Raw genomic sequence first — 13,336 nt, forward strand, 5'->3', positions numbered from 1 at the left:
TCTGAAGAGAACGGGGTTACCTTCTATGTATTCATGGCCAATTGACCTATAGATTGTAATATGGAGGTTATTAAAATAATATTGTAATATTGATATTAGTGCTAGAAAAATAGGTTTCGCCTTAGAATAACTTGCGAGTCCATGATAGAGCCGAGTTGACTTGCCATGAACTCACAAGTCAATCAAGTGAGTCTTAAACTCAGACTCTGAGTATTTTTTATAAGACTCAATTGAGTTTTTTGATGGGTATCCTCAACCTTTTTACAGGGACTCGTGCTACAGGGATGTAACACTTGAGGAAATAACATCAAAGTGGTAAAGGATTTTTCTTCTCCATTTCTATTTCTTGAAAATTATTTTTTTGTATTTTTATCTTGTTTTTGAATACTCTTTTATTCAAACGATTCATTATCATTTTTTTGTTGATTTTCCATAGAACCCTATTTTGTTTTCTTTCGTGTAGACAAAGTCAAGTTCAACTCGAAAGGCAGCCCCAAAGTCACGAAGAAAACAAAGTCGGAACATGGAATTATGGGATAAAGCGAAATAAAAATTAAGTGGACTATACTGATTAAAATACCACCTTGCAAAAATACTTGGACAAAATGTGGAACATTGCCTCAATTTAACTTAGAGATTTTTAGACACATTAAGGCCCTTCTTGCTAAGTATGTATTGCAAAAAGAAGAAAGGGAAAAACAAAAGAAGCTATGTCAGTTGTAATGAATTCGACTCCCCATGGTTCTACTTTCCGGAAGTCCAAGCTTCCATCAACTAAACTCATGTATTCTTGACAATGAGGTTGAAGCCACCAACATTTAGACTCTTCACAGATAAGACCCAATTTTTTGTTCCAAAAAATGTTTGAATAACACAGCCATCACTTGAAGGTACTGGATGGAATAGAGAAAAGCATGAGCAAGAAAGGATAACAATAACAAATTTTTGTACTATGATAAGTTGCCTTTTAATGTGGTGGACAACTCATATTGGGAAGTTTTGGTTACAGCATTTGTAGTTGTAGGCAATAGGTTTTAGGTCCCAACATCTAGCTTATATATATGTATGTATTAAGACACCAATGAGCCATTGCTATAGAAATCAGTGAAAAATACATAGGTCGTGCTTGATGATTTGGAAATTTTTTGGAGGAGAAAAGGATGTAGCATGTCATCTGATGGATGAATAGATGGACAAAATATGACTCTCCTCAATTTCTTGGCGACTTCTAATGGTGCAATGGTATTCCTCAAGTCTATTGATGCCTCCCATAAAAAAAACACTGAGTCTTTTTGCAATTTATTAGATGGGGTGATCCTGGACATTGGAGTTGAGAATATTCCAAGAGATCAAATTCCCACAATCTAGGAAGTTGGAGTTGAGAATATTGTCGAAATTATCACGGACAATGCAACCGCATATGTAATTGCCATTTCCTCACATTGCAAAGCATTCTTGGTGCCATTCCTCATCTTAAACAAATTTTTGTGTTTGATGCTTGGTTGTAGTGTGCATTCTCCAAAAGAGATGAGGTGGAGAAGATAGTAAGCATTGTTTTTTATGATGAGCTCAACAAAAGTGGAGAGAAGATGATCAAGGTAAGTAACAAACACAAATATAAACATTATATGTGACAATCTATTTGTTTTTTAGGGGTTGATTTTGTAATAATTTAAAATTTGTTTTTTAGTTTTATAAGCGACAATACCTTTGGTTAGGGTCTTCATATGGTGAATGGAGAGGGCATGCTGATGGGTTTTATTTATGAGGCCATGATTAGGGCCAAATAGGACATTTCACATTATTATGGTGGAAATTCAAGAAAATATAAATTCCTTAGCACACCATTGATCCTCAAGTCTATTGATGCCTCCCATAAAATCAGTAACACTATGCCTTTGTGCAATTTATTAGATGGGGTGATCCAGGAAGTGGGAGTTGAGACTATTGTCCAAATTATCACAAACAATGCAATTGCATATGTAATTGCCATTTCCTCACATTGCAAAGCATTCTTGGTGCCATTCTTCATCTTAAGCAAATGTTTGTGTTTGATGTTTGGTTGGAGTTTGTGTTCTCCAAAACAAATGAGGTGGAGGAGATAGTAAGCATCGTTTATGATGATGAGCTCAACAAAAGTAGAGAGGAGATGATCAAGTTTAATAACAAACACAAATATAAACATTATATGTGATAATCTATTTGTTTTCTTTAGGGGTCGATTTTGTAATAATTTAAAATTTGTTTTTAGTTTTATAGGTGACAATACCTTTTGTGAGGGTTCTTCGTATGGTGGATGGAGAGGGCATGCCAATGGGTTTCATTTACGAGGCCATGGTTAGGGCCAAACAAGCCATTTCACATTATTATGGTGGAAATTCAAGAAAATATAAAATCCTTAGTGCAGCATTGATTGTAGGTTGACAAACCAACTCCATAAATCAATACATGTCTTGGCCTACGATTAAACTCAAAATTCTACTTTTCTAATTCATTTAGGGCTGATGAAGAGGTTATGACAGGTGTTGTTACATGCATTGATAAGATGACACTTGACTATGATGTTAGAGATGAGTAGGAGTTGAGATTTAATATTTGCAATATCTTATTTATGAGTTTGGAAATGTTCATTGTTGACTAGTTGAGTTTGACTATCTTATTATGAATTTGGAAATGTTCATTGTTCAAGATCTACAAGTGTGCAGGGGGGAGACTCTTCTCTTCACAACAAGCAATAGATAAGAGAGAGAAACAACCACTAGGTAAAATTTTTAGTTCAGTACTACAAAAATATTAGAAACTTGATAATGGTTATTACATTTTTTACATAATTCTAGATATATAATATTTCTAAATGTTTTTTGTAGATTTATGGTGGGAGAATTGTGGTGTTGGTGTGCCTAATCTTTAAAAGGTAGCCATCTGTATTTGTCCTAGTGATGTGCTTCTGGGTGTGAATGGAATCATAAATTATTTGAGAACATTCACACAAAGAAGAGAAATGGGTTGCCCCAAAAGTGACTTAACAATCTTGTCTTTGTTCGGTACAACTTTTGCCTTAGCATGAGAAAAGTGAAGGCTGTTATACATGAGTCCATGACTTGTACAAAATGATCCATATGGTGATTAGACCATCAATGAACAAAATGATGTTGATGATGTGGTCCTTACCGAATGTGTTGCAGAATTTGAGAGAGGTGCAACATAAGGAGAAGTAGTAGCATTGGATGAATTTCATGAAAGAGTAGACTTCGGTCTTGAAGAAGAAGAGTCAACTCCTCATTTAGAGAGCTCAACATGTAAAAACTGTTGGACTAACTGCCAGTGTTCCCCCTCAAGATTCATGGCATGGCTTAACAACCTCCTTTGTTCTATAAGTCTAGTGGTTCTATCGAGTATTGACAGGTTGATCTTGTGGTGCAATGACAACCCTAGCATGTAACAAGTGGTATCAGAGCTTGGTCACAAGTTCGAATCTCCTTGGGTAACGCTCATGGTGGATTGTTGGATTAACCGCCAACATATCCCCGCCAACATATCCCTTTAGGATGACTTAACTGCCTCATGTGTTCTATAAGTCTAGTGGTTGTACTGGGCATTGATAGGTTGATCTTTTGGTGAAACAACAACCCTAGCTTGTAACAAAGACACCCCCTTGTTCTAGACCTAATTTTGTTCCTTTTACTCAATGTAATTTGTCAAGCAATTGGCTTTCAAACCAATCACTAATTTATGATTTATTCCTAATACACAGATGTATGTAGTGTATTTTACTAACAATTAACAAGACCATGCATACAAATAGTTTTAAATGCATCTATATTTATTATGATAATAACATAAGTAGAACAAGATTCAGATTTACACCAATAATCAAAGCCGGGTTGATTATATATGCTTGCTCATTTGCCACTGAAATAGATTTAATAGGAAACACAGACCATAAGAAGTTCCAAAATACATTTCATAAATATATATGCTTTCCAAAAACTCTATCTCAAACTTGTTACAACATTTCTTGTCAAATATGACACAAGATTGTCGTCGGTAATTATTGTGAAGCCGACGGGATGTATGTTGTTTGTAAATATTATGTAGCCGACGGGCCCTTCGGGAAGGTTCTTGTTATGTAGCCGACGGCCCTTCGGGAAGGTTCTTAGGAAAGTATTTATACACCCTCCGGGATCATTGTAATTATCATCATAAGCATAATATAACATCTTTGGCATCTGCGAATAATAAAAGGAGTACTGTTGTTTTTATCTATTGTCTGTGTGCATTAATCTACTTACCCCATGCAGTAAACATTTGGCGCCGTTGCTGGGGCTGGAATGCAGGTAATGGTGGAATGAAAATCCGGATGACCACCTCGTGAAAGCAAGCATACGGAAGGCGCAGGTAGTGTGGGCAATCCGGATGCCAGTTTTCTGTATTTGAGATTTCGGAGGTGTCTTGCGTATCATGATTGAGGCATATGACAGGCACTCTCGTAAAAGTACAATTTCGTACTTGGGATACGACATAGTGGTATCATTCCAGCCAGCTAACTTTACCAGAGTATTCGGCATACCAAGAACGGTACAAGGAGGCAAGAAAATTGACAGTAAGCCACAAAAGATAGACAAGGAGAGGAAATTGAAGCTGGTGGAATTAGTGTGCCAGGATCAGGTACAGCAATAGGAAGATGCCCTTAGTCAGACCTCTAGGAGAAGAGAGTTGCGAAAATCTGACATCAGAGAAGGCCATTGGAGGTGTCTCATGGATGTGATAAAGAGTAGACTTACAAGGTCCAGTAGGGCGTCAGATATCTCCTTTCCGCTGGTCGGTATGATGAACGAACTCATGAATGGGAGGGTCTATGACTGGGCTTCTCTATTGGCCACACGCATGGATGAGTTCATGACACTACAACATAAAACATTTTACATGCCGCACTGTGCCATCGGACTCTTCCTGGAGGCAACTGCGAAGACGATACCTCAAGAAAAGTTGGAAATACAACCAAGTCCAATAGTACCTGGTGAGCCTCCGATAATGCAGTAGAGGCATTTAGACTCTCCTGGAGAGCAGAAAGGCATTGGCCAGAAGAGGGTACGATAGGCGATGGAGGAATCGGGTAACACAGATAGTGGCTGCTAGGATACATCTTGTGAGGAGGATGACTCAGAGGATATGGAGGAGGTGGAGCAGGATGAGGAGGACGATGATGAGGAAGTTGGGGTGATTTCAGCGACCCCACTTCAATTTCTATGACAGTTGACGGCTGCACTAGTAGTAGCTACACCATCATTTTCAGCTCCACACATGCACACCATGGCAGATATTCACATTTTGGGTTTCAGATAGTTTCGGCATCCTGTGGTGATGACTCCAGTCACTCTAAATCCCAGATCACAGACAGCAGCAGAAGCAGTAGGATCAGTTTCACATTCAGTGGTTGCCCAACCTTCAATAAGCCGGAGGACAACATCACTAGCGGATACACCTATGGGAACACAACCTCAGTTAGTGGTTCAAGAATCAACCCTCATACCTCCACAACAAGGATCACTTCAGTCAGTAGCAGTTTGCCACAACCATCTCCTGTAGCAGAGTCGATAGCCACAGAGGGAGGAGTCAGTCAAGGAGGCGCATAGGAGCAGGTCCGACTAGAGGTGATTGGGATGAATGTAGTAGTCACGATAGTTGACACCCTTCTGGATGAGGTAGCGGATCAGGGTGTTGATTTGAGCATGTCGGAAGTATAACCCCAGATGCCAGCAGTGAATAGATTAGCTCAGCAAGTCGGGCGAGTGAGTCCCTGAGGCGACAGCTACTTGCTCCTGTTGCCAGAGGTCCCTCCATTCAGTCTCCTATGCGAGAGGATCTTCAGTTAGAAGCAATTTGGTCAAACAATGGGGTGGTCGAGGTCCCCACATCACCAGAAGTAGGCGATCAGAGTGTAGAGGCACCAGTAAAAGCAAAAAGGAGGGTATAGACGTAGCATCCTACACGTGTAGTGGAGGAAAAGGATAAAGATATCCATTCATGCCTCAGTGACATTGCCGAGAAAAGCAAGTTCTTGGCAGAGTTGGTGCTTACAGAGAGACGGCGGGTAGAGACTGGGCAAGAAGCTTGGGAGGCCGCAAAGAAGGCTCGGGAGGAGATGGCCGACCGACTTGCCACTGAGCAGTTGGCATGGGAAACAGAGCGGACAACACTGTTAGCACAACTCGAGGAAATTAGACGAGGGGAGCAGGAGGCCGACCAACAACTAGCAACAGTGTTATAGGAGAAGGAAGCAACAAAGAAAGCTCACGATCAGAAAGAAGTTGAATGCCATGAGGCCACATTGATGTTGAAGGAGGTAGTAGAGGAGAGCTCCCAGATTAGAGTTGATTTAAAGGTTCGAACGGAGCAAGTGTATCAGCTGTGACGCAGCTGGTCTACGTAGTTAGAGGCACAACCTTCTACTTCATGATGTTTATGTTGTTTTTATGAATAGATGTAATTAGTTGTTTTGAGTTTTGTTGTATTGTCGTTCGGAGACGACTTTTCTTTTGGGGGGGATGATGTCGTCTGTAGTTATTGTGTAGCCGACAGGATGTATGTCGTCGGTAAATATTATGTAGCCGACGGGCCCTTCGGGAAGGTTCTTGTTATGTAGCCAACAACCCTTTTGGAAGGTTCTTAGGAAAGTATTTATACACCCTCCAAGATCATTGTAATTATCATCATAAGCATAATGTAACGTCTTTGGCATATGCGAATAATAAAAGGAGTACTGTTGTTCTTATCTATTGTCTGTGTGCATTAATCTACTTACCCCATGCGGTAAACATAGACAACTCGTAAGCCTGCACGACAACCCTACAACCTTCTACAAGGACATTTAGATCTATAAAACCTCCCAATAAATGTCTAGCAACAAGTACAACTCCTTTCTTGATTTGTACAAAACCAACATTCCTTGCTAAAAATTTCCCCATTGTGATCAGCCAACTCTTATCAATTGGTATGCAACTTCTAACGGTTTAAACACACCCCAAGTAGCACCAGATGTTCACACAGATTGGTTTCAAACTCCTTAAATGCAATGAACACCTTTTACAAACAAATCGTACTTTTCCTTCTACTCTTTTCAATCACAAATCCTTCTGATTGTATCTTTCAGCAAGAAGAAGAATGCAAATGAAGAGGGGTTTCATCCCCCAAGCCCAAGAATATGAATTCTCCAGACAATTTCATAAACCTCGTATATTTTCCAAGCAGTCTGAAAGAGAACTCAGTCAATTATTTTTATATTGTTCGCACAAGAGCTCTCACTTTGTCATTGTAGGATAACATAAACAACACTCCTTTTCAACTTATGTCTTTGATTTATAATAAAATAAAGATTTAATATTTCCACAAACTATAGACAATACACAATAAAGTTAAATATTTAATTTAACTTTATAAAATAACTTTGATTAGCGCACAATAATCCATATCAATGATAAATAAATCTACTTGTTGATTTTAAACAATTACCATCAACATGTCACTGTCAATTAATGTCTAGTCATGCCCATAGTGATTTACTATAAATAGTAAGTATGCCCAAAACTGCCTCAAAACCCCTCAGAATGGACTGCAACTGAAACTGCCTAGGCCAGACTATTCAAGTCCCTTTAATGTCTTCATTAGCCTATGGGACAATGGGGAAACATGCTAATGACACACCATTCTATGAATGCTAGAAAGGGGACATTACACAATTCCTACTAGTTCAAGGCCTGAAAAATTGAGTTATTTTAGGAGAGGAAAGAGGAAGATGTAGTCTTTTGTTTGCTGTTTTTCACATCGGACATGTCATTATATGTAATTTCGTAAACATTTATAAATTATACTGCTGTTATACATATAAAAGTTTGAAACTATAGCGAAATTTCAAATATTGAGTGTTTGGAGATCATATGACGTGTAATTTTTCAATTATGACTCTTCTCTAAATGCTTTAATTTTTTTTTTTGGTAAAGCTGCGTTTTTCTTTTCTTTTGCAAGTCCTTTCCCAAGTTCTTTTTTGGAGTTTGAGTTTGTGTCCAATTTTCCAGGCTGCCGAGTCTGAGGTATTTAGAAATTGCCTTTATATTGTTCATGTTTCTATTCTCGATTGTTTCCGTCATGAAAATATTGTCTTGTATTCTGTATTTAAGGAGACTTCATGTCCTTAGTTAATATTGAATATTAATCAATTATCATTTCATCTAGAAAATGTTTTTGGGTGTAAGAATCTACTACTTATTGGTGGCTGTTATTAGAGATTTTAATCTTAGAATTACCGAGCGCATAATAAGGTTTCATGAAATCAAATATATAAAATGATTTGAGCACACAAAAGTGATATGATTTTGTTCAAGTTGGTAGACTAGATATAGGCGAAATAATTGGTAAAATACTTGCTTAAATTTTAACATGGATCAGTAAATCAATATATACAAATGAATAAACGATGTTTACTTACAAAAAAATCATCAAGAATAGAAACATTCTATTCTAGCTAATAGATAACTAACAGCTAACTAAAAGCTCACTAAATATTATAAAGATTCTAATATTTACAATAGATTATAATAGGTAACCATTAAAGATAATAGAAACTATCTATTATCGTAATACCCTCCCTTAATGGTCAATCTATCCACTACACCAAGTTGTGCTTTGAATTTGACAAACTTAATTGGACCGAGAGGCTTGGTGAGAAAGTTTGCAGTTTGTTCCACCGTAGGAACATACTACAAGTCTATTGTCCTGTCTTCAAGCAAGTGCCGAATGTAGTGAGAGTGAACATCCACATGCTTGGTTTGTTCATAGAAGATTGGATTTCGTGCTAACTTGATAAGGTCTTCACTATCAATAAACAAAGGAGTCGGTCCTGTTGGTGACATCTGTATATCCCCAAGCATTTGACGAAACCAAACAACTTCACAAGCTGCCTTAACTGTCCCTCTGTATTCAGTCTCTGTAGAGGAGAGAGAAACTGCTTGCTGTTGCTTATTGGTCCATGTGTTGAGGCACATCCAAAAGTTGACTTTTTATCGTCAACAGATCTTGCCCTGTGTTCCCTTGAGTTTTCCAGACAGGGACGATAGGGGACACAACAGGACAGGTTCATGGGAGGGCAATTTTTTGTGCCGATTTTGGGGACGACAAATGGGGACCAATAGGGAAAATTAAAATATTTATAGGAAAAAATGGATAAAGCATTTACTTATACATAATAGAACCTTAAAATACAATAATCAGTGAAATTCATATGCCACATTTATGTTACTTTGAGAGTCAAAGTCTAATTTGTTCTAGAAGTCAAAGTCCCCCAGGTGTCCCCAAGTCTCCGAGACGTTTCCAGGATGGGGACAGCTGAACATATAGCGGGATGCATCCTCGGGTAACAATGATCCTGCCCAATCTGAGTTTGTGAACCCACCGAGTCTAGGATTAGGTCTCCGAGAGTAAAGAAATCCATAATCAGTAGTGTCGTTCACATAATGAACCACACACTTTGCTGCCATCCAACGATCAACCTTGGGAGCTGTCATAAAATGTGAGTTGTAGTTGATTGCGAAGCTGATATTAAGTCTAGTAGCAGAGAAGTAGATTAGATTGCCTACTAGTTTCTCGTATGTAGTAACATCAACTGGAGGAGAATCAAATTTGGCTAATAACTGATCACTTGGCAAGCAACTGATCACGAATTTCTTGAATCCTATTCAAGTTGTCCTGGAGTGATTTCTGCTCATCCATTACAATAGAAAATAGAGTGTTCTTGAGAAAGAAGGCCTTGTTTTTGTGTGAAGTCTCATGAAGTTTCTTTAGATGCTCCCATGTTTCGGCAACTTTCTTACCGCATGGAATTTGAGGGAGTTGATCATCAGTTACAGATAACTTTAGAAACATTACTACCTCCCGATTATTTTGACCATATGTATCTTGATCAATACCAGTTGCAATCGGACACTGTGTAAGACCTAAAATAATCTGTTTAGTATTCTAATATTTAAAGATTGTTAGCATCCATTGCTTCCATGTGCCATAATGATGGCCATTGACCTTTTGATTTCCCTTGATTAAAATATTTGTCAAAGATGCCATAGCACATTTTTTAGTGAAAGAGCATGTAAATTTGTGAAAATTGGAATACCCATTAAATGAAGTGGTACCCAAAAGAGAGCTCAAAAAACCTAGGAGTATGCTGTCAAATTCTAGATTTGCTGGCTTGAAAATCGAGGCACAAAAATTGGGGCACCTAAAAGAAATGGACGACAAACCTAGTTGAGCTTTTGGAAAACCCACCAACAGTTTTTAATGAGTTATTCACCACGACCAAGAATCTGAGAGCTTTGAATGAAACCCTAGCCTTTTGCAAAAACCATGAAAAAATTACAAACAAGCTCGAAAAATGAAGCTGCAGGTACAATTGGCTGCTGTTTTTTTTTCAAAAATGACCTTGAAGAAGGTTGAAACTGATGGCTAGGAAGCAGAAATCGCCACATAAAAACCCAAAACTGCAAAGTCCTGATGTTTTCAGAAAAATGACAAAAAAAGGGGCATGGTTTGCAGGAAAAACGGCCAAAGAATTGCGTGATTTCCGGTCATAAACGACACCTTGTAGATGAGATAAACGCCTAGGAATAATAATAGCCAGCAAATGCTCAAGAAAATGACAGAGAATGGCATCAATGTAGATGCGATTTTGCAGGAAAAAAACGAAGGACAAATGACTGCAAAAATGACAACTTCAAAACCTGTGATTTGTAACAGGAAAGTTGCGATTTGCAGCAGGAAACCCTAGCGCATGGGGGTAGATAGGCTGAAAATTATTTTTGAAAAAATGGCACTGATAATTTTGAAAGGAAATTATTAATTTTTATTCAAATTTTTATTTAAGTATTTGCTCTTGTACCATATTAGGGGAAGTAATTGGTAAATTATTTTCTTAATTTTAACAGGGATCAACAGATCAATATATACAAATAAATAAATGATGTCAAGAATAAAAACATTCTATTTGAGCTAACAGATAACTAACAGCTAACTAAAAGCTAATTAAATATTAGAAAGATTCTAATATTTACAATAGATTAGAATAGGTAACCATTAACGATAATAGAAACCATCCATTATCATAATAGTAGATTTGTGACATCAATTTTTTTAATTCAATTTGTTAGATGATGGTATATCTATAATAGTTTCAAGTATGGATGCATATTATTTGCTTTGAACCTTTGGGTTTTCTGATTTTCATCCCATCAAGCATTCACTGTTTGTTGCAGCTCCCAAGTTCAATGGTTCCCCATTGAATTTTTTCCTGAGTTGTATATAGTTTCTAATTAATTTGTCCATGATAAATTTGAATTATATATCCGTGTTTATGTGGAGTTCTGATCACTTGTCTTTAATACCATGCTCAGATTTTTCTTGATAACTTCTGTATTGCAGTTTTGAGTGTTGATGCAATTGACATGTCAGGCAAGCATGAAGTAGATCTGGATACAAATATATGGAAAGTAAGAGCTTCTTCTTGGCATTGTGAATATGGCATATTACTTGCGTTAGATTGATAGATCTCATTATTTAACAACATTTTTTGATATTTCTTCTATTCTTAATAGCTGGAAGATTTTTCCTCAATTGTTGTTAAAGTCTATGCAGCTTTAACACAACATTAAATTTTTGAATGAGTTACTTTATTTTGTATTTTCCTTTAGCTCTTCAACATTCAAATGCTCATAAATGCTAGATGGGACAAAATTTGATCAATAGAGCAGATTGATTGCCCAAAGATAACAAATGCTCATAAGACCATATCTGTCCCTCAAAACACATACATTATCTAAAATGCATACTCTTAATTTATCTTTTCCACTCGTGTTTCTTAACACTTAGGTTTCTGTTCTTGCTACTATTACCACTTAGTGCCACTTAATTATATCCTAGATGCACATCTGGCTCACTTGGGAAATGATTGAGATAATTGATATTAAAAAAAGGAGTGGACGACTACTTAAATAAGCGATTACAAAAGACCTTTTCATAACAGAAATGATGAAGAACTAAAGAAATAAAAGAGAGTTACTAAAAGCAAACTAAACAAAATGATCATTATAAGCTAAATATAACAATATTACTTTTCCTCCCTATTTGATGATTCTACTAACTACATCAACTTTGCCCCTAAATTTTACAAATTTCTCCATACATAAAAGACTTGGTAAGAATGTATGCAGTTTCATCCTCAATTGAAACATGCTGCAACATTACTGATCCATCTTAAACAAGTTGTCATTTGAAGTGACAGTGAAGCTATACGTGCTTTGTTTGCTCATGGAAGACTGAAGTATTGGCAAGCATTAGCACCCTTTGGTTGTTACAAGGGTGAAGGCCCTGCTTGAGACATTTGCATGTCAGAAAGCATCCTTTGATAGCTTGCTGCATCAATTGTTCCTTAATACTCTGGTTCTGTCGAGGAAAGAGCTACTAGTAGCTTGCTGCTTCTTATTGGTCAATGTGATTGCACCCATATGAAGACTGGAAAATACCCAGAAATAGACTTGTCATCAACAAAACATTCCCAATATAAATCTGTAAACCAATCAGCCAAGTATCTTTGCTTTTGCTATACAGAATGCCTAAGTCAAGTGTCCTTTTCATATATTGCAGTACCAGCTTCACTACAAACCAATGTTGTACCTTACGGGCTGTCAAGAATCGAAAAATGTAACTCACAGATTCTGCCTGGGAACTGAGTCATTGACTATTGGTGAGTATGATTTGGCTGAAAGTTTCAGCCCTTTCTTCGTAAGTGTAGACTAGATTTTGCCATCTGTCATTTTGAACCTGTTTGGCAAACTTGACATATTTAGACTGAGAAATGAGAAAACTATTATTATAAATCGATATAAAGTTATAAACAATAGAGACGAAAGGCTCTATTTATATCAAATTACAAGATGTTTCCAAGCGAAACTCTATAACAGAATGCAAAAAAAGAAACTTCCTAAACCAACTAAGATGACCATTATAGAAACATTACAAAATTTTAATACCCTTCATTTATGCCCATTGTTCTACCTACAAAAGACATAATCTAGAAGTCTTTCATCATGAATGTATAGAAGGTTGGCCACTTCTCTTTAGAACGCTCTGCGACATGAGCTTGCTACTAAGACAGTCTCTAGTTTGAATGAACTTTTGGAGAAGACTGGGATAACCATAATCCTTCCAACCTGATGTTGGGAAACAAAGTTATCCCTCCTTGTAGCCAAAGCGAGATTAGCTTCTCAATTTCAAACCATGATTGTGAGGATAAAAG

General features: G+C 37.2%; 1 protein-coding gene across 4 annotated transcripts in view; it reads left to right on the plus strand.

The window, feature by feature from the left end:
* LOC149571174 (Endoplasmic reticulum vesicle transporter protein) overlaps positions 1 to 13,336 on the plus strand; it is a 95,553-nt gene that overhangs the window by 25,867 nt on the left and 56,350 nt on the right. For all 4 annotated transcript variants that reach the window (XM_089812738.1, XM_089812737.1, XM_089812740.1 and 1 more), the window contains one exon: positions 11,464 to 11,531. In XM_089812738.1, the coding sequence (XP_089668864.1) occupies positions 11,464 to 11,531 (68 nt within the window). The remainder of the gene's footprint in view (positions 1 to 11,463; positions 11,532 to 13,336) is intronic.

This window comes from Cupressus sempervirens, chromosome 2 (genome assembly GCF_028749045.1).
Source record: "Cupressus sempervirens isolate cs-2001-9-10 chromosome 2, ASM2874904v1, whole genome shotgun sequence".
NCBI classification, from domain to species: Eukaryota; Viridiplantae; Streptophyta; class Pinopsida; order Cupressales; family Cupressaceae; genus Cupressus; species Cupressus sempervirens.